Raw genomic sequence first — 22,772 nt, 5'->3', positions numbered from 1 at the left:
GTGGGGCCACTATCCTGTATGGAGCGTTATATGGGGGCCAGTATACTGTGTGGAGCGATTCGCCGGTTTCTGAGCTAAAGAAGAATTTACAATAGATATCGCTCATGTAATGTAAGAAGTGAAATCTTCGGGCTTGTACTATATATATATATATATATTTATCTGCGGTATCTGTGCATCATGAATCGTGGTATGTGTTAAAGGGGCCACTGAGACTCTTTCACCTGAGGCCCACAAAAACCTGGAGCCGGCCCTGGTAATGGGCGTTGTTATCCCACAGGGGTCTCACTGATTTCTTTACCACTCGTTTGTGTGTAAATAATATTACATTTGCTTAGAGCCGCAGCGAGGGGTTCAGCCAGGGGCGGACACACCGCCGATGCAGCTGCACCCAGGCCCAGAGGTGGAGGGGGTCCCATGCAGGAAGGGGCGTAGTGCTCAGGCAGTAGACCACGATCAGTCAAGGGGCCCGATGCTGCTTAACCTTGTCCACTCCCACCCATCATGATTTTTGATACCCAGGGCAGAGTGCGCCCATTGAAAAAGGGGACGTGTCATGCAGGAGAGAGGCCGCTGGCCAATGAACGATTCCTCATCAGACTGATAAGAGCGCTGATTGACTGCTTTGTCTGTCCTCCTGCAGGGTCTTACAGGGGGTCTTCTGCCTCCTGCTGTTCCTTTCCCAGCAGCATTTCCTCAAAGAGTAGAGGGTGGGGGAGGAGAGTCGGACATCAAACAGCACGCAGGGGCAGGAAGCTGAAATCAGTCCTGTCTGCTGTGTCCCCTCCTCCACAGTGCATTCTGCAGCCCTCTCCAGAAGACCCCTATATCATAAAAGATTAGTATATGAGTGTATGTATATGTGTGCAGGGCTGCCACCAGGAATTTCAGGTCCCTTACTGGCAAAATTTTCGGGCCCCGTGAGACTCCACCCAGGCTCCACCCCAGCTCAGCCTTCACTCCTCGAGCCTTCCATAGTCACACCGCCCACTCTTGGAAAAACTCCACTTATGCACCACATCCTCAGTAATCACACATTAAGGGTATGTGCCCATGGTCAGGAGCCACCTGCAGCCCCAAAGCTGCGGGATAGCCGTGCGGCTTCTGCCCTTATTTTATGCAAATGAGTGGTGCTGTAATGACCGGAATGCCGGTCGAATGTGTATGAGGAATGCGGCGCTGCTATGAATGACTCCGACCTTTGTATAGTGGCAAATAACTTTCTTTTTACTGGTCACAAAAATGACAGGGTTAAACAATTCTACAAAATATGGGCCACAACAGCCACTAACACAAAATACAAGTTATGCAGCCCGAGAGAGCCCAAGTGCCAATCTCGCGGGGATGAGCCAATCTACCCCTGGGCTATGCCGCTCCCACCCTTATTCAGTACAGGGCCTACCCAGGACGTTACCGCGGACGTGGCACGTGGTCCTCCCAGGAATATAACCTTACACCCCCCTCCCACACTAATACAATGGGATCTGGGTACCCTTGTTTTCCCCTTAGTTCATAACAGGGCTCCTTTGTAGTATCCACGTACACAGTCTTAGTATGTCCATCAGCAGTGATATACACCAGGCAGTTCTCAGCACTACTGGAATCACTAACTAGCTTTCCCTAACTGACTACACAGTTGGTGACCGGTCACATATCTCAGTTACTCACAGGGCACAGCCTCTCCTTGGACACACAGTATGGCCCCAGTCTGTATAAGCTCTCCAACATCAAAACAGCATTCAGACGCCTGTCGCCTTCTTTCTGGACTACCTAGATCAGTGTTTTCCCGAGCTTTTTCTTTACTTGTTTCTTGCTGACCCCTAATGGCCGGACTAAGTCATTGCAGGAGAAATTTACACTGTCATAAAAAATGAGCTCATTACCAGAAAGATATGTCAACATGTTACACTCCACCCCACTTACAATTTGGCGTCCCGACAAATGGTTTCATACCACTCATATGTAACACATACTCCTCAGGATTATATCGTATTGGGGGAACACCAGCTGTGCTCCTCTCCGATCTCCGCAAACCAGTACCAGCCGAGCTTGATGGAGGGTCCACCGCATCTAGTGGAACAGTAACATCAGGGGCGGTGTCTGGAACACCTGGAACTTGCGCTATCGGACTCTGCACGTCCGATGGTCTCACCCCGAAGTCATCCCAACAGTCGCATTCAACATTGCTCGGTGCAACTGCCGTAGGTGGCGCAGGTGACTCAGGGTGACAGGCAGGTGTGTCGGACATACACCTCTTTAGCCAGTTCCGGTGCATTGTGCGACGGGGTCCAATGCACCCTTCAGGAACCACTGTGTACACACTTCCCCCTGGGAATACCCTTTCCACTACTGTGTAGGGCGTTTCCTCCCACCTGTCGCTCAACTTCCCTCCCGGACGCGTGACTTGTACTAGCACCTTATCACCTACCCGGAACTCATCTAGGTGCAACGGCCCCCGATCTCGGTGGGGATGATCCTGCACACGGTCTTTTACTATCCGGTGGATTTCACGCAACCTTCGGCGATGATCCTGGACCCACTCACTGGCTGTATGATATTCTGGTTCATCGGGTACAGTGAGACTAAGTTCTTTAATCTTTCGCCCAGGCCGACTGAACATCATCGCGTACAGAGTGAATCCTGTGGTGCTATCGACCCGATTGTTATAGGCCCACATAAGTTCTGGGAGGAACTCAGTCCATCGCTCCTTCTGCCTCTGTTCAAGCGTTCTCAGCATCTGAAGCAGGGTTCGGTTGAACCGTTCACAGGCCCCATTTCCCTGCGGATGGTAGGGCGTTGTCCGGGATTGCTGAATCCTATAGACTTGCAGCAACTCCGTTATGAGTTGACCTTGGAAGCAAGCATCTTGATCTGAATGTATCCTTTGAGAACATCCATAAACCTGGATGAAATACTTACAAATTGCCTCCGCTGCAGACTTAGCAGTCTGATCCTTGGTGGGGACAGCGACGGCAAACTTAGTAAAGTGATCAGTCATGACCAGACATGACTGATGACCACTTCTGGCGTACCCAATTGACAAATAATCCACCATTAGCATTTCCAGTGGGGCAGACGTCACGATTGTCTGGACAGGAGCCCTCTGCTCTGGGGACTTATTCAGCTCACATGCCCGGCACCTACCACACACCTCTCTCACAACTTCTTCTAAGCCAGGCGTGTACACGTACCGGTGCAGCCAACGATAAGTCTTCTCAGGCCCGAAATGTGCACCCCGTGTATGAGCTTCCTGGGCAATGTCCGGAGCCACTGAAGCTGGAATTACTACCTGCAAAGGGTACCCCGGCTCCGCTGCTATGTAGATCCAGCGATACAGTATCCCCTCCGCTATGACCAATCGATCCCACTGCCTTAGCAGCTTTTGTCCTTCGGCTCCCAGCTGGGCTCTTGCTCTCCCATCGGGCCAGGACTTTTGACTCAGCCATTTCTTTACTCATGACAGTTCGGAGTCTGCATCCTGTAACTCAGCCCACTCTTGACGAGTCTGGCCCAGCAACGTGGCGACCCGTGTCGCCACCCCACTTGAACGTGCCACGTCCACAAACACAGGCAATCGCCTCAAATAGGGGATCTCAGTATCCTCGAGGTCTTCATCCACCCCATGCTCGGGTGCGCCCCGGGTCACTCGTGATAATGCGTCAGCATTGGAGCTCTCTTTACCCGAACGCAACCGAATCCGGTAATTAAACTTGGACATCCGAGCTACCCATCTCTGCTCCAGGGCTCCAAGCTTAGCGTTTTCCAAGTGTGCAAGCGGATTATTGTCCGTCATCACGAGAATCTCAGAACCAGCTCATGGCCCACACCAGGGCCAACATCTCCAGCTTAAACGAGCTGTAATTGTCCGGATTTCGCTCGGTGTCCCGTAGAGACCGGCTAGCATACGTGATGACCCTCTTACGCCCATCTTGTTCTTGGGCTAACACAGCTCCCAGAGCATGGAGACTTCCATCCGTGTACAGGGTGAACGGTTGGTCAAAGCGAGCATACGCCAATAAAGGTGCCTGTACGAGGGCGGCCCTGACCCGATCAAATGCCTGTTGCTGTCGGTCAGTCCACCGAATTGGCTGATTCTTGGGCCCCTGTGCCGTCCCTCTCAACAACTCATTCAATGGTTCAGCCACCTTAGCAAAGTCCTTCACAAACCGACGGTAGTATCCAGCTAAACCTAGGAACGCTCGTATTTCTCTCACGGTCTTGGGACGGGGCTACCCCTGAATGGTCTCAATTTTACTAGGTGCTGGTCGCACACCCTCAGCAGACACTTCATGCCCCAGATACTCGATCTGTGTCTGGAACAAGTAACATTTCTTCGGCTTGATCTTAAGTCCATTGTCTCTCAGTCGGTGCAACACTTGCCGGAGCTTCTTCAGGTGGTCGTCGAACGAATCTCCAAATATAATCACATCATCCAAATAGATCAGCACGGAATCGAAATTGTAATCGCCCAAGCAGTATTCCATTAACCGCTGAAATGTTCCTGGAGCATTAGTCAGTCCGAAGGGCATTCGATTAAATTCGTACAGTCCCATCGGCAAGATGAATGCTGTCTTCTGCCGATCTAGAGCTACCATGGGCACCTGCCAGTAGCCGCTGGCCAGGTCAAGAGTGGAGAAGTACTTCACCTTTCCCAGGGCAGACAGGGATTCCTCGATCCGGGGCAATGGGTAAGAATCACGTACTGTATGCGCATTCAGCTTACGGTAATCAACACAAAACCGTACGGTCCCATCCTTTTTCCAGACCAGCACGACCGGTGCGGCCCAAGGACTTTGACTTGGCCGGATCACCCCATTATCCAGCATCTGCGCCAGCATTCCTTTGACCTCCTGATAAAGACTCGGTGGGATCTGGCGATATCTCTCCCGAATTGGGGGGGGTGTTTCCCGTGGGTGCTCCACAGCCTTGGTGCAACCAAAGTCTTCATCTCCCCTGGAGAAGGCAGCCTGATATTCCCACAGCGCAGCCTCCAGTCTGCGAGCCTGTTGGGGAGTCAACTGGGACTCATCCACTCCCATTATTTCCATAATCCTTCTGCCATTCCACTCAGGTGTGGGGGATTCTTCAGCTGTCGTCTGCATCGACAGGGTCCAGGCGGTCCGGCGGTCTGCCCTCAGTGTGAACTGGCTTTTGGGGATGACTCCTTCACCACACACATACATGTCAGCCAGATTTGTGCCCACTGCCAGAGTCACCTCATGATTCTGCAGATTCAGACATCTCACTGGTACACTTCCATCTTGCACAATGGCCAGTGTTTGGGCTATCATCGGGCTATCAGTATCTTCTGACTGTCCCACCGGTTCCAGAATCACCTCCACACCATTCAGTTTCCTGTGCGTCCCTACCGGCATCAACACAAGCTTCTCTTGACCCGGAGCGATTACAACGGCAGACCCACGTGGGACATACACCGCTCCCACTGCTCTTCCTTCAGCCGAACTCTTTTGAATGCCGCACGAACGGACCACCTGTTGCAGGGCCCTCTGAGTGGCTTTGTGGGGTGTCGCTCGTTTCCAGTATCTTGGACCATCACACTCAAACAAAAGGGAGTCCAGTTCTCTCAGGATATTCATTCCCAGAACCACCAGGAGATTCGGCCTCGCCTGAGTCTTCACGAGCACCACTCCTTTGGTTCCCAACTCCTGGCCGCACAGCTGTACTCTCATCCAAGCGATGCCTGCCACTGGAATTTCTTCATTAATAGCGGCCTTCAGCCTTAGCAGGTGTCCTGACTCCGTTTTGACAGTCTCTTCGAAGTGCGTCTTGAAAAATTCCATCGGCATGGTCGTCACCTCCGATCCGGTATCCACCAAGCACGCCACCTTTTTTCCTGCAAACTGCACATCCAACGTGGGACTCTCTGCAATCAGATCCTCGGAACAGACATTGGGCACTGATTTTCATTCCTGCCTTGCCGTATGCCCAACTACAGCAAGGGCCTCTCTTTTACCGATGCCGGGACTTCAGCTGGCAGACTCCTCGGGCAGTACCGCTGCATATGCCCCAGTTCATGGCATCGCCAACATTGAAGTGGTCTTCTTGCCCTACCTCCGGATACCTCAGGTCTAGGAGCAGTCTGCGTCCTTCCTGAGGTATAGGGGGGTTGATCATAAAGGGGAATAGAGGGATTCGTCAAGGCCGAGCATATCGGAGGCGTTCCCCGAACTTGCATCTATTGTACCTGTTCCGTCAGGTTTTCCACGGTTTTCTGCAAAGCAGCCAGCTGTGCCTGAACAGGATCTGGTCTCGGCTCTCTTGTGTTAGCCACTTGCAGGCTATTCCACTGCAGAGCAGGCTTCACTTCCAAAGTCCGTGCTACCGCCTCTTCCTGTATTTTGGCATAGGTGACACCAGGGGTATTCCGCGCCTTCAGCAACAATTCGTTCCTTAGCGCCTCACTCCGTATCCCCTCGATGAACTGATCCCGAAGAATGCTGTCGACATCGGCTTCAGTACCCACGGTTACAGGCGACTTCTTTTTGATCTCTTGATGCAATTCCTCCAGCGCTATAGCATACTGGATCAGGCTTTTCCCGTCTCTCTGGGTCCGGGCGAAAAACTGTACTTGTAGTTGCCCTGCTGCCGCCACGTGATCAAATGCTTTCCCTAGTATCCGGATGATGTCGTCGACTGTTTTTCGCCTATCCTCGGATTTTAACATGACAACTTTACGGGCATCCCCCTCCAGAGCATTCAGCGTGACTTCCGGTTGCAGCTGAAAGCTGACACCGTGCAAGGCAATAGCATTCTTCACCCTGCCTACCCAATCACTGAACAGCAAGTTATACCCATCAAATTTGGCCAGGTGGTTAAGTAGCACGCCCATTGCAGAGCAACCAACTAACCGGTCTCTACCGGTCACAACGGGAGAAGGGGGGTGGCGTACTACAGTGGACGCGGCAGCACCTTCCGCGCTACTGTCACCATTCATGACGAGCACCGTATTCTGCCGACTACGCCAAGATGTAACGACCGGAACTCCGGTCGCATGTGTATGAGGAATACGGCGCTGCTATGAATGACTCCGACCTTTGTATAGTGGCAAATAACTTTCTTTTTACTGGTCACAAAAATGACAAGGTTAAACAATTCTACAAAATATGGGCCACAACAGCCACTAACACAAAATACAAGTTATGCAGCCCGAGAGAGCCCAAGTGCCAATCTCGCGGGGATGAGCCAATCTACCCCTGGGCTATGCCGCTCCCACCCTTATTCAGTACAGGACCTACCAAGGACGTTACCGCGAACGTGGCACATGGTCCTCCCAGGAATATAACCTTATACCCCCCTCCCACACTAATACAATGAGATCTGGGTACCCTTGTTTTCCCCTTAGAGAACACTCATATATATTTTACCAACGCGTTACCTATACAGTGTACAGTTTCTCTTCTTACAAGAGCAAAGAGAAATCTCTCAGACTTAATGCATATGCAAACAGTTAACAAACTAAACCTTTAGCTAGACTCTGATCTCCGGCCACAGGGTTTGATCTGCTTCTCCTTCTCACCAAGCTCTCCAGCACATCCAGGTGTCAGCAGGAATTAGAATCAATCTCAGTGTCAAAGTGTAGTTCACAACAGGGCTCCTTTGTAGTATCCACGTGCACAGTCTTAGTATACCAGATCCTTCACAATCTCTGGATCATGCCTGCTCAGTCCATCAGCAGTGATATACACCAGGCAGTTCTCAGCACTACTGGAATCACTAACTAGCTTTCCCTAACTGACTACACAGTTGGTGACCGGTCACATATCTCAGTTACTCACAGGGCACAGCCTCTCCTTGGACACACAGTATGGCCCCAGTCTGTATAAGCTTTCCAACATCAAAACAGCATTCAGACACCTGTTGCCTTCTTTCTGGACTTCCTGGATCAGTGTTTTCCCGGGCTTTTTTTTACTTGTTTCTTGCTGACCCCTAATGGCCGGACTAAGTCATTGCAGGAGAAATTTACACTGTCATAAAAAATGAGCTCATTACCAGAAAGACATGTCAACATGTTACGGTAGTCATATGTAGGAAACTCCTCTTTACACCGCTCATCACCCCTCACATATGTCTCTGTAGTATTAATATGGGTCAGATCTTCACCCTGAAACAAATATTGTAAAAGTCACAGACAGATGGAGAAGTCACATCTATGATCAGTTCTAATCCTGCCATCTCCACCGTTTTCATTACACAAGTATAAAACATATAATACTGGTGGATAAAACAAGACTGAGCACAAGACCTTCACAGCCGTCTACACATCATAGGGAAGATCTCATGACACCTTCTCTCCATCTACCTGATGATCCTGAGGAACATTGGGATCTTCTTGTTTAGAGTCCTGTAGAAGAAGAGGACGGGGACATCTCTCTGGTGTTGTCCTCTTACTGGATAAAACTGGAGGAAACACATACAGGGACTGAATTCGTTCTTTACATACAGATAATTATAGGCTGTGTGTATTTAGTCCAGTCTATTACCTGGTGATGTGAGGGGCTGGGGAACCTCCATCATGACGTCCTTGTACAGATCTTTGTGTCCTTCTAAATACTCCCACTCCTCCATGGAGAAATAGACGGCGACATCCTGACACCTTATAGGAACCTGACACACACAATGATACCGTCATCCCCCTGATCCCTTCATAGCGTTACTGTATAATGTCCCAGCATTCCCAGCAGTGTCACCTCTTCAGTCAGCAGCTCAATCATCTTATAGGCGAGTGCTAGGATCTTCTGGTCATTGATGTCCTCATGTATCAGGGGGTGAGGTGGAGGCCTCGTGATTGGGCTCAGGGGTCTTCCCCATCTCTCAGACACAGGGTCCTGACAGCGCTCACTAGAGGTCTTCTTCACTACTGTGTAATCCTGGTTATGGAGAGAGACATTAATAAATCTCCCTCCAGACATTTCCAGAGTCCTCACCTCTCCAGTTCTGTTCATCTGTTATTCCCATAGATAAGAATGATGTAATGTGACGTCATCAGAATCTCTCACCTCTCCAGTAAGCCGGAAGAGGATCTCCAGGGTGAGATATAATATTTTCTCTGCCATCTTGTCTCTGTCCATATCCATCTTTGGTAAATCAGGAAAATTCTCTTATATAGAAGATCTTCACTGAGAGGATCCAATATTGTAGAGACCTGAATGAGAAGAAGATGAGCCGACGTAACATCATAAAAATCCTGTGTAATAATACAATTACTGGAGACAATAAGGGAAATATATGAGGAGATTTATTATTTTACAGTATTTAGTTTTCTTCTTTACACCTAGTAATAAAACGTATATATTTTTGGCCACAGAAGACCAGCAGTTTCTTCCCCGCAGTCTGCAGCTGAATACTTTCTCACAAGATGGTGGTTTGATGGTTATTATGAGATGGTTGTCTGTTCTCGGCCCCGACCCTTTCACAACTCCTGTCTCCTGGTTTAATCGAAGAGAAACACATAATGAGAACCTGGCTTACACCTCTGGGTTGTCACAGATGCGGCATTGATAAATGTCCACCATGTAAATATGCCGAACACAAGAAATAGATTTAATCACATTAAATAAAACATTTCATTACACAATGGATCACCTGCAGCAGTGAATTTGTAGTATATTGTATTCAATGTCTGGGATGTAATGTCAGATATGTCGGCTGCACCTCCCGTAAATAAGGCAGAGAATTAATGAGCACATAGGAGACCCCACTAATCCCGCAGCTATTAACCCTTCCAACGTTTCCACACATTTCCTCTGAGAACACAATGGTGACTTCAAGAACTTTCAGTTTTGTGGCAGTGAAAGGGTAAATCGTTCAGGTGTCGGGGAGATGGCAGAGGGGCATTGCTGAACCGTGAAGCTTCCTGGACACTGAGGGTAAATCCATCGTACCGGAGGGTATAAAGAGAAGGACCGATCTGATCTTACATTACCAGACCGGTGAAGGGGCCATATTGTGATGACTGTAAGATGATTGTGTTTTATCATTGTCTTTCTTTGTATAATATCTATTACATCTATTAATGCCGCCATTCATCCTGTGCACAGGAGCGGCTGCTCCAGAGACATTTATATCCTGCTCGGGTTTCATTCTTACCTTCGGTTCTGGGTAAGAAGTATCACTCCGAAACGCGTCACCTCCACCTTAATCCTCTCTGGATTCTTTCCTCCAATGTTCTGATGACGTCCCATCATTATTGTGACATAAGGTTATAAAATGAAGGAATAAAGGTTTTATGTTATTTGAGGTCCTGGATCGTCCTCTATGTGTGGACGGTTATCACTACTATCTACATTACTGTGTATTCTATCACAAACCACAGGAGTTTTGTTGGCAATAATAAAAAGGCAAATATTTTATTAAACATATACAGACATGGGACATACAAGAAGGAACAACCCGGCATGAGAAGTGGGGCTGCATAAATACATATATGTAGATACACCAATCATAAAGAGTAAAAGTAACAATGGATAAAAACAAGTGCCACAATATTAAACCCTTCGTGGGATAGTTGTCTGAGTGCTGTGTACGGAAAAAGTCTAAAGAAAATCTAAAGTTCTAAAGAACATTTTGTATATTTAGTATAACAAATCGTATCAGCACATAGACTCCTAAGATCAAAATTCAGATCATGATATTGCACGCTTACCCATTGTTAAATAGCAGCCACACAAGAAAAAAATCCCCAACGCACGTTTCGCTTTGTGTATTTGATCGCTTCCTCGGGGGGAATGCAGAAAAGGACCTTCCATGCCGATTTAAGTATGTTCAGGACCTGCGATCACATGGTCACAGTGGACCAATCACGTAATGGTATATCGGCGCATGCGCACTGAGCCGTGTGCGTCAGCCGCACCGCCCACGGCTATCAAGGCAGACTGCACGTGTCCGGAAGAGCAGGGTGAGTAACCATGGCTCCCAGACAACAAACAGGCTCCATAAAGATGCCGGGGGCGGAGCGGGGACAACAGACAGCGCAGCACACACGCACACACCATTAAACACAGATTAATGGCAACAACTAATACATATATTTATAAGAGAAAGCACCAAATGACAATTGTAAATCCAGTCAGAGTGGTATGACTTCATAAATTGAAGGATGATGCCAATTCATGATGCAGGATAATAAATCAAGCTATGGAAGAAAAAGAAAAAAATAAATATACACAGGACAAGAAGCATAATAAAACATTAAAAATGTGGAAACATAAAATAATAAAAATAAATGTACCAAAGGGTTACTGTTGTTCACAAAAACGGGGCGAAGCTTAACGTTTCGTTAAGGCCATTGGGAAACATAGTTCCCAGTTCTATTATCCATTTGGCCTCTCTCTGAGCTAAAAGTTTTTTTATATTGCCTCCTCGGATGCCACCATGGATGGCCTCAATTCCCCGTACCATGAAGGTTTTGGGGTTACTATCATGATGTTGCCTAAAATGGCGTGGGATAGTTTTTAAAGAAGGGATGTCTGTCACCGTCCTTGCTGCACCAATGTCTCTCACATGCTCCCTAATCCTCACCCGCATTTCTCTAGATGTGAGTCCGATGTATATTTTTCCACACCCGCAGGTTGCATGGTATACAACATTAGAGGTCCCACATGAGATGAATTCATTAATCTTATAGTTGCGGTTTCCCGAGGAATTAGAGAACTCAGTACTGCGAGAGACATTGGTGCACGCCAGACAGTGACCACATGGCACGCATCCCTTTCTTGGTCCCCTTGACCCAAAAGGATTAGGTCTGGGCGCAACATAGTGACTTTTAACCAGAATATCTTTAATATTTCTGCATCTCCTGGAAGTCATAAGAGGAGATGCTGAAATATACGGAGCCAGTGAAGGTTCAGTCAATAAAATCGACCAATGTCGTTGCATAATTGTTCTCATAAGTGACCAGTCTTGATTATATGTGGAGATAAATCTAGGTGGTCCAAAATTTTCCTTTGATTTAATAATGGGGCCTAACAATTTATTACGTGAGGTAGCCCTCGCTCTCCTATACCCTTGTTTAACACAACGTTTGCTGTAACCTCTCTCCGCAAACCGTTGGAAAAGGTCCATAGCCTGTTCCTCAAATTTAGCCTCAGAAGAGCAAATCCGCTTCATCCTGAGAAATTGACCAACTGGGACAGCCCTGACTGTAGAAACATTATGTGCTGAATCGGCATGTAATAATGCATTCACTGATGTGGATTTTCGATAGACATCAGTTTGGATATATCCTTGTTCGTCTACCCCAAGGGAGATATCCAAAAAATCAATTTTTTTAGCACTATATTGGAAGGTCAGTTTAATGTTAAAGGGGTTGTCATTAAGTTGGTCCATGAATTGCTCCAGCTCAGAGGCGGTGCCTTGCCAAATAATGAAAAGATCATCAATATATCTTAGCCAGCACTGCACATGGCTGGCGGCCCGCGCCCCCGCATCACCAAACAAACACCTCTCCCAGAAACCAAGGAAAAGGTTTGCGTACGCGGGTGCACAGGCTGCCCCCATGGCAGTGCCGCGTCTCTGCAAATAAAAAGTGTCTTTAAAAACAAAAAAATTGTGTGTTAACACAAACCGGAGCAACTCAAGGACCAAATCACCCAATTGGCTGTCCCAGTTTGAACTCCCCAGGAAGAAGCGGACCGCTCTAATGCCATCTTCATGGTCAATGCAGGTGTAAAGGGATTCAATATCCGCAGTAACCAACAACATATCTGATTCCACAAAGATCCCGTCCACCCTTCCCAGCACGTCCGTCGTGTCCCTAACAAATGACGGTAAGGTTTCCACCATAGGTTTTAAATAGTAATCTATAAACTTACATACTGGTTCACATAACCCATCTATTCCTGACACGATCGGACGGCCAGGAGGGTCAACGGGATCCTTGTGGACTTTTGGAAGGAGGTAAAAGGTTGGGATTTTTGGGTATTTAACCATTAGTCCCTCAAAAATTTGTTTTGTGATAATCCCTTGATCAAAGGCTTCGCAGAGTATGGAGTGCAGCTGAGCCGAAAAAGAAGCGAGGGGTGAGAAAGCTAGTTTTTCATAAGTGTTTCTATCTCTCAGTTGTCTGAGAGCCTCTTTCTCATATTTGTTTATAGGCCAGATAACAATATTTCCCCCCTTGTCCGCAGCCTTGAAGACTACATCATCAAGTGCCTGCAGCTCCTTCAAGGCTTGTCTTTGTCTGTAGCTAAGATTACCATGTCTTGGTTGTGTAGAGATTTTCTTGAAATCATCCAAAACTAATTTAGTGAAGATTTCAACAGCTGGACATAGGGACAAGGGGGGAAACCTCGTTGATCTGGGTATAACATCCTGAGGAAACATACCTTGTTTCTCAATACTCTGCTCTTGTAATAATTCCTCCAAAATGGAGAGGGCCTCCCGCTCAGCTGTACTATCCAGGCCAAAATCCAATGTACCACGATTATGTAGTTTTTTCATGATCAATTTACGGGAGAAGATATAAAGATCTTTCATGGCTGTAAACAGATGAAATGGGTTAGTTGGTGCAAAGGACAGACCTCTACTCAGTACTTCGCATTGTTCGCTGAAGACATCCCTTCTTTAAAAACTATCCCACGCCATTTTAGGCAACATCATGATAGTAACCCCAAAACCTTCATGGTACGGGGAATTGAGGCCATCCATGGTGGCATCCGAGGAGGCAATATAAAAAAACTTTTAGCTCAGAGAGAGGCCAAATGGATAATAGAACTGGGAACTATGTTTCCCAATGGCCTTAACGAAACGTTAAGCTTCGCCCCGTTTTTGTGAACAACAGTAACCCTTTGGTACATTTATTTTTATTATTTTATGTTTCCACATTTTTAATGTTTTATTATGCTTCTTGTCCTGTGTATATTTATTTTTTTCTTTTTCTTCCATAGCTTGATTTATTATCCTGCATCATGAATTGGCATCATCCTTCAATTTATGAATTCATACCACTCTGACTGGATTTACAATTGTCATTTGGTGCTTTCTCTTATAAATATATGTATTAGTTGTTGCCATTAATCTGTGTTTAATGGTGTGCGCGTGTGTGCTGCGCTGTCTGTTGTCCCCGCTCCGCCCCCGGCATCTTTATGGAGCCTGTTTGTTGTCTGGGAGCCATGGTTACTCACCCTGCTCTTCCGGACACGTGCAGTCTGCCTTGATAGCCGTGGGCGGTGCGGCTGACGCACACGGCTCAGTGCGCATGCGCCGATATACCATTACGTGATTGGTCCACTGTGACCATGTGATCGCAGGTCCTGAACATACTTAAATCGGCATGGAAGGTCCTTTTCTGCATTCCCCCCGAGGAAGCGATCAAATACACAAAGCGAAACGTGAGTTGGGGATTTTTTTCTTGTGTGGCTGCTATTTAACAATGGGTAAGCGTGCAATATCATGATCTGAATTTTGATCTTAGGAGTCTATGTGCTGATACGATTTGTTATACTAAATATACAAAATGTTCTTTAGAACTTTAGATTTTCTTTAGACTTTTTCCGTACACAGCACTCAGACAACTATCCCACGAAGGGTTTAATATTGTGGCACTTGTTTTTATCCATTGTTACTTTTACTCTTTATGATTGGTGTATCTACATATATGTATTTATGCAGCCCCACTTCTCATGCCGGGTTGTTCCTTCTTGTATGTCCCATGTCTGTATATGTTTAATAAAATATTTGCCTTTTTATTATTGCCAACAAAACTCCTGTGGTTTGTGATAGCATACATATTTATCGTATGGAGTGGCATATATTTCCACTTTCTCATATTTTGGGACCCAAACTTGGGTAGAGTGGTTTATTACTATGCACCTGATGAATATATGGTTAACTGTCTATCTTTCTGTGTCCTTCACAGCAGATTCAAAGGGTAATATGGACTTTAGGGCCCGTGATCAGGCGTGGCTCCTTAAATTAAATGAAGTGTTCAAGGATGACTCTGGCTTTATGATTGATACCAGTGACAAGGGTTTACAACAAACGGTGGTGAGACTTAAGAGCCTTTTAAATAAAAGGATTAAAATATGGTGGAATCGTGCCTTCCTCGAGAAGTATATTCAAAGAGGATTAATTCCCCGTGGATTGAGGGTGCAGGTGTTCCCGTCCTTCCCTCTGGAAGATGATGTCTTCAAGTCCAAATGGGAGGACTTGGCAGACTCATGTGCAAAAGGTTTTATGGAACTACTATGTAACTTTAATCAAACTACATTGAATAGCCTCGAAAACGAAATAGAGGAATTACAGGAGATCTTAAAAAAGGAATTATCAGCTGACGCATTGAAAAAACTCAGTGAAGAGTTAGATCATGATCTCCAATTATGGGAGAAAGAAATTGTATCTACCAAAACTAAGAAGTTCCAGAGAGACTTAAATGACAAAGCGACCAGTCGGGTTTATAAGTGGAAGATGAATACTAGTCGATCACGTACTATTTATTACACTAGACCTGGATCTCGCTCCAGATCAGGATCGAGTGTATCCCTTACATCTGTGGATGAAAGTCAAACAAAGACAAATATGGAGGGAAATGATGGCCAAACCCCTATTTTTAGATACAACAAAACTAGATTGGCCGCTAAACGTAAGAATTTGACAAACAATCAACAGGATAAAAAAACTAAGACAAGCCTACAGGTAATTAATTTATCATCACATAATCTCAGTTCAGCACAATGCGAAGTACTGAGTAGAGGTCTGTCCTTTGCACCAACTAACCCATTTCATCTGTTTACAGCCATGAAAGATCTTTATATCTTCTCCCGTAAATTGATCATGAAAAAACTACATAATCGTGGTACATTGGATTTTGGCCTGGATAGTACAGCTGAGCGGGAGGCCCTCTCCATTTTGGAGGAATTATTACAAGAGCAGAGTATTGAGAAACAAGGTATGTTTCCTCAGGATGTTATACCCAGATCAACGAGGTTTCCCCCCTTGTCCCTATGTCCAGCTGTTGAAATCTTCACTAAATTAGTTTTGGATGATTTCAAGAAAATCTCTACACAACCAAGACATGGTAATCTTAGCTACAGACAAAGACAAGCCTTGAAGGAGCTGCAGGCACTTGATGATGTAGTCTTCAAGGCTGCGGACAAGGGGGGAAATATCGTTATCTGGCCTATAAACAAATATGAGAAAGGCTCTCAGACAACTGAGAGATAGAAACACTTATGAAAAACTAGCTTTCTCACCCCTCGCTTCTTTTTCGGCTCAGCTGCACTCCATACTCTGCGAAGCCTTTGATCAAGGGATTATCACAAAACAAATTTTTGAGGGACTAATGGTTAAATACCCAAAAATCCCAACCTTTTACCTCCTTCCAAAAGTCCACAAGGATCCCGTTGACCCTCCTGGCCGTCCGATCGTGTCAGGAATAGATGGGTTATGTGAACCAGTATGTAAGTTTATAGATTACTATTTAAAACCTATGGTGGAAACCTTACCGTCATTTGTTAGGGACACGACGGACGTGCTGGGAAGGGTGGACGGGATCTTTGTGGAATCAGATATGTTGTTGGTTACTGCGGATATTGAATCCCTTTACACCTGCATTGACCATGAAGATGGCATTAGAGCGGTCCGCTTCTTCCTGGGGAGTTCAAACTGGGACAGCCAATTGGGTGATTTGGTCCTTGAGTTGCTCCGGTTTGTGTTAACACACAAAATTTTTTTGTTTTTAAAGACACTTTTTATTTGCAGAGACGCGGCACTGCCATGGGGGCGGCCTGTGCGCCCGCGTACGCAAACCTTTTCCTTGGTTTCTGGGAGAGGTGTTTGTTTGGTGATGCGGGGGCGCGGGCCGCCAGCCATGTGCAGTGCTGGCTAAGATATATTGATGATCTTTTCATTATTTGGCAAGGCACCGCCTCTGAGCTGGAGCAATTCATGGACCAACTTAATGACAACCCCTTTAACATTAAACTGACCTTCCAATATAGTGCTAAAAAAATTGATTTTTTGGATATCTCCCTTGGGGTAGACGAACAAGGATATATCCAAACTGATGTCTATCGAAAATCCACATCAGTGAATGCATTATTACATGCCGATTCAGCACATAATGTTTCTACAGTCAGGGCTGTCCCAGTTGGTCAATTTCTCAGGATGAAGCGGATTTGCTCTTCTGAGGCTAAATTTGAGGAACAGGCTATGGACCTTTTCCAACGGTTTGCGGAGAGAGGTTACAGCAAACGTTGTGTTAAACAAGGGTATAGGAGAGCGAGGGCTACCTCACGTAATAAATTGTTAGGCCCCATTATTAAATCAAAGGAAAATTTTGGACCACCTAGATTTATCTCCACATATAATCAAGACTGGTCACTTATGAGAACAATTATGCAACGACATTGGTCGATTTTATTGACTGAACCTTCACTGGCTCCGTATATTTCAGCATCTCCTCTTATGACTTCCAGGAGATGCAGAAATATTAAAGACATTCTGGTTAAAAGTCACTATGTTGCGCCCAGACCTAATCCTTTTGGGTCAAGGGGACCAAGAAAGGGATGCGTGCCATGTGGTCACTGTCTGGCGTGCACCAATGTCTCTCGCAGTACTGAGTTCTCTAATTCCTCGGGAAACCGCAACTATAAGATTAATGAATTCATCTCATGTGGGACCTCTAATGTTGTATACCATGCAACCTGCGGGTGTGGAAAAATATACATCGGACTCACATCTAGAGAAATGCGGGTGAGGATTAGGGAGCATGTGAGAGACATTGGTGCAGCAAGGACGGTGACAGACATCCCTTCTTTAAAAACTATCCCACGCCATTTTAGGCAACATCATGATAGTAACCCCAAAACCTTCATGGTACGGGGAATTGAGGCCATCCATGGTGGCATCCGAGGAGGCAATATAAAAAAACTTTTAGCTCAGAGAGAGGCCAAATGGATAATAGAACTGGGAACTATGTTTCCCAATGGCCTTAACGAAACGTTAAGCTTCGCCCCGTTTTTGTGAACAACAGTAACACTTTGGTACATTTATTTTTATTATTTTATGTTTCCACATTTTTAATGTTTTATTATGCTTCTTGTCCTGTGTATATTTATTTTTTTCTTTTTCTTCCATAGCTTGATTTATTATCCTGCATCATGAATTGGCATCATCCTTCAATTTATGAATTCATACCACTCTGACTGGATTTACAATTGTCATTTGGTGCTTTCTCTTATAAATATATGTATTAGTTGTTGCCATTAATCTGTGTTTAATGGTGTGTGCGTGTGTGCTGCGCTGTCTGTTGTCCCCGCTCCGCCCCCGGCATCTTTATGGAGCCTGTTTGTTGTCTGGGAGCCATGGTTACTCACCCTGCTCTTCCGGACACGTGCAGTCTGCCTTGATAGCCGTGGGCGGTGCGGCTGACGCACACGGCTCAGTGCGCATGCGCCGATATACCATTACGTGATTGGTCCACTGTGACCATGTGATCGCAGGTCCTGAACATACTTAAATCGGCATGGAAGGTCCTTTTCTGCATTCCCCCCGAGGAAGCGATCAAATACACAAAGCGAAACGTGCGTTGGGGATTTTTTTCTTGTGTGGCTGCTATTTAACAATGGGTAAGCGTGCAATATCATGATCTGAATTTTGATCTTAGGAGTCTATGTGCTGATACGATTTGTTATACTAAATATACAAAATGTTCTTTAGAACTTTAGATTTTCTTTAGACTTTTTCCGTACACAGCACTCAGACAACTATCCCACGAAGGGTTTAATATTGTGGCACTTGTTTTTATCCATTGTTACTTTTACTCTTTATGATTGGTGTATCTACATATATGTATTTATGCAGCCCCACTTCTCATGCCGGGTTGTTCCTTCTTGTATGTCCCATGTCTGTATATGTTTAATAAAATATTTGCCTTTTTATTATTGCCAACAAAACTCCTGTGGTTTGTGATAGCATACATATTTATCGCATGGAGTGGCATATATTTCCACTTTCTCATATTTTGGGACCCAAACTTGGGTAGAGTGGTTTATTACTATGCACCTGATGAATATATGGTTAACTATCTACATTACTGTGCTGGAACTAGGAGAGGAATAATGGCGTTGTGTGAGGACTTCTCTGGGCTTCTGTCCTTCATCCTGCAGTCGTCTGAATGGATCTAATGTGGACGGGAACCAGCTAAGCCGCATTCTGTCCACAGCTGTTCACACCACACAGAGACCCCAAAAGAGCCTCCGTGCTGAAGGGGTTAATGCCCCCTGCGCCCAGTAATGGGGGATCTCCACATACCTCCACCTGCAGAGCCGTCACCACATATATGGCTGCTCTGTGCGCACAGGAGCTCTGATGAGGTCACAGGAGGGGAGGAGTCAGAGGTCACATGATCAGGGGCCTCAGTGAATGCACAGTGTGAACTGTGCGGCTCCTGTACAGTGATATCCGGAGTGAAGACGCTACATGGAGACGTCTCCGCAGTCAGTGACATTTCCGGCATTATTTGCCCCTCACTACGGGCACAATTACCCCGCGCCGCCTTTTCTACAGTTTTATGTGAGGAATGTAAAGTGGGATTTTCCTGCTTGGAGACAAATAGACGACACATGAGGTGATTATTACCAGTTACCGGACGTCTACTATATGGAGGCATATGATTGTGCTATCCACTTCATACCAGGAGCTAAAAGGCAGAAATCTCGTATGTTTAACCCCTTCCAGGTAGGGCGGCTTTGAAAAGACTATGTTCAGAAGAGTCTGGCTAAGGGTTCGTTCACATCAGCGGATTATAAATCGCTCCAATGTTCATCTCGAATAGTTAGACGAGTGTCATGCGAGTGTGCGATGTTTTTCTCGCCTGCATCCATATACAATGCGTTATTAACATCGTCTTTTACTGACTATAATCCTCTATGTAACTAAAAGCTGATTACAAAACTAAGAAAACAATCTTATATACAGTTATCGATAGAAAGATGTTAGAGATATGATAGATAATAGATAGATGTCCTGCAGATATATCATTTCACAACCCCCTATATGTTATAAATTTGCGCCCTTTAGAGCCTTTCATCTGGAGCTAAAGGGAGTTGAGCCTTGTTTAACCTAATAAATAATTAAAAAACAACAACATGGGTTCCCTCTATTTTTTTGTAACCAGCAAAGGTAAAGCAGACAGCTGAGAGCTGATATTATCAAGTTGGGAAGGTCCCTTGTTATTGGGCCCTCCCCAGCCTAAAAATACCAGCTCATAGCTGCCCCAGAAGTGGAGCATCACATGAGATGCACCAATTATGGCTTTTTGCCTTTGCTCTTCCCAATTGCCCAGATGCATTGACAATTGGTGTAAAGTATCTTGGGGTTAATGGCAGCTGTGGTTTGTCAAAAATCACAGCTGGCATCAAACTCTGGTGATAGTAATGGAGAGGTGTCTATCAGACAAACCCATTACTGACCCAGTAATCAAAAATAAAAACACCCACGAAAAAATACTTAATTTGAATAAACACTCCTCAACACCTTTCCTGGTTCACTATTTTATTAAACCCCCCCCCCAAAAAAAAAGAAGCATGCAGGTCCAACGTAGTCCACCGAATCCGACGATGATGGGCATTCCCACCATATATGTAACACAGACCCGTCTGCACCACCACACCGCCAGCACAAGTTCGAAGATGCTACATAGCATAGTGCGACAATGGTGCCATCTAGATAAAATCTTATCGTTTTTCTCCTGGGCACGGCAAGTAATAGATAATTTGTGGGAGAGTGTGAATGTTTTTTGCCTATCCTTCTCTGAAATTTGACGACCCAATTCCTTCTCCCAACCCCAGTAAAGGGTAGAGGGTCATTGCTGGTGTCCATTTGTGTTGCTCTGTGTATGCAAGATAGTTTAGAACAAGGACCTACTTGAGTGATTATGGGTTCAAACGGAGTGAGTTCATCCTTTATACTAGTAACATGTGAGAATTTATAAATGACCTGAGCTGAAAAAAAGTCAGGCAGGATAGACTCCTAATTGGAAAGGAGCCACGAAGTTCTATAAAGGAAGGAAAAGAGCCTGATCCCATGAGAACATGTCTCAATCTAACCCCATCAGATCAGTCCCAGATTAGAAATGAGCCCGTACCTGAAGCAGAGGGAAAATCTGGGTTGCCAAACAAGGGCATTAATGGACCCAACCTACGTGATATAGATGATGAGATTAAGACTTGATCCCATGTTTTCAAAATGTGTTGAATGGGTATTGGTAATTGTTTAGTTTGTACATGTATTTAGTCAATCCAAGGTAGAGATGTGAGTATCCACGGATAGAGGTCCCCTTCCAGTTTCACCCATTGCTTATGTTCCACAGACGTAAACCAGTCCACTGCTCTAATAAGAATCAAAGATTGATGGTAATTTTTTTAGATCAGGCATACTAGTACCCCCTTTATTTTTGGAACATCACAATATTTTAAAACGTATCCTAGACCTCGACGTTCCCCATACTACCTAATAGCGTTGTCGAAATGGGAGAAAAAGGTCTGAGGAACGCAGACAGGAACGATCTGGAATATATAAAGAAGTTTTGGCAAAATGTCCATTTTATCACATAAATACAACCAAACCAGGACAAGGGTCTGAATTTATAATTCATTAAATTTTGAAGAGTTTGTTCAAGGACAGGGATATAATTTAAACTATACAGATCATCCATGTTGCCTGGAATTTGTGTACTGAGGTACTTAGATGTGTCTTTCTGCCACTTAAAGGGAAAGTTAAAAATTAGCTGTTGTCTTATGTTATTGCTTCTGATTTAGAGTAGTTGACTTTAAAATCGCTTACTTGGCCAAATTCTTCAAATTCCTTTAGTATAGAAGGGAATTAGATAATTGGGTTTGAAAATAGAACAATAGGTCATCTGCGTATAGAGCTAGTTTACAGTGATGTGAGCCTATAGTAACTCCACTAATATCTGGATTTTTTTGTAATGCTACCGAGAAATGTTCCATCACCAATGTGTATAGGAGAGGCGATAAGGGACACTCTTGCTTTGTCTAATTTTTAACAGAAAATGTGTCATAGAAGGCCGTTTACCCTATCGCTTTAGGGTCAGTGTAAAAGGATAGAATTTTAGATAATAAAAAAGAGCCTAACCCAATTTTTCGTAAGGTGCTCTTCAAGAAAGTCCAGTGCATTCTGTCAAACCCTTTTTCAGCGTCCACAGAAACAAGGCACATTGGGATCCCGTATTTTTTTGCACGTGAAACTAACAATGTTTTATTTGTATTATCACGCACTTCTCTACCCTTAACGAAGCCAACCTGATCGTTGCTAACAATTGAGGGTAAGTAGTGGGAGAGCCATGATACAATTATATTAGAGAATATGGTGACATCTACACTAATTAATGAAATTGGATGAACATTAGGGCAGGCATTTAGTTCTTTTCCAGGCTTTGGTAAAACTGTTATGTGAGCATCAAGTGATTGGGGGGCAAAGTGGAGTCTTCTGAGATATTATTGAACACTAATGGTAACAACAGAGGTGCAAACATGTTATAAAATCTATTATTGAATCCATCTGGCCCAGGGCTCTTCCCGATAGGACAGGCCATTAAATCATTCCCTACCTGTTGTTTAGTGAAAGCTTTGTCTAGTACCTCCTGCTCAGGGGTCTGTAAGGAAGGAACGGCAGTGTCCATAATATATTTGTCAATTTTTGTTTCAAGAAAATTAGGTGGCATGTCGTGGTATTTTCCATGAATATTATGAAGTGAGCTATAACAGCAATGAAATGCGTCAGCTATGTCAGTG

The 22,772-nt window shown here is 45.2% G+C and overlaps 1 protein-coding gene and 1 pseudogene across 1 annotated transcript; both read right to left on the bottom strand.

The window, feature by feature from the left end:
* LOC141182695 (uncharacterized) overlaps window positions 1-22,772 on the bottom strand; it is a 172,020-nt pseudogene that overhangs the window by 74,069 nt on the left and 75,179 nt on the right.
* Window positions 6,388-10,304, bottom strand: LOC141182607 (uncharacterized). The gene is made up of 6 exons (XM_073660768.1): window positions 10,108-10,304; window positions 9,018-9,446; window positions 8,709-8,888; window positions 8,502-8,625; window positions 8,321-8,418; window positions 6,388-8,122 (listed from the first exon to the last, which is right to left on the bottom strand). Exons 2-6 carry the CDS (start codon window positions 9,093-9,095, stop codon window positions 7,904-7,906), a joined length of 699 nt encoding a protein of 232 aa, XP_073516869.1. The 5' UTR covers window positions 9,096-9,446; window positions 10,108-10,304; the 3' UTR covers window positions 6,388-7,903.

This window comes from Phyllobates terribilis, unplaced genomic scaffold (genome assembly GCF_046119375.1).
Source record: "Phyllobates terribilis strain yellow unplaced genomic scaffold, ASM4611937v1 Scaffold_35__1_contigs__length_13245226, whole genome shotgun sequence".
Lineage (NCBI taxonomy): Eukaryota > Metazoa > Chordata > Amphibia > Anura > Dendrobatidae > Phyllobates > Phyllobates terribilis.
This window is presented reverse-complemented; position numbering and strand designations above follow the sequence as displayed.

Coding starts and splice junctions, on each gene's coding strand:
- LOC141182607 (XM_073660768.1), bottom strand. CDS start 9,095: ATGGATATGGACAGAGACAAGATGGCAGAGAAAATATTATATCTCACC. Junction 8,889..9,017: donor TCTTCCGGCTTACTGGAGAG/GTGAGAGATTCT, acceptor CTCCATAACCAG/GATTACACAGTAGTGAAGAA. Junction 8,123..8,320: donor ATGTTCCTCAGGATCATCAG/GTAGATGGAGAG, acceptor TATTTGTTTCAG/GGTGAAGATCTGACCCATAT.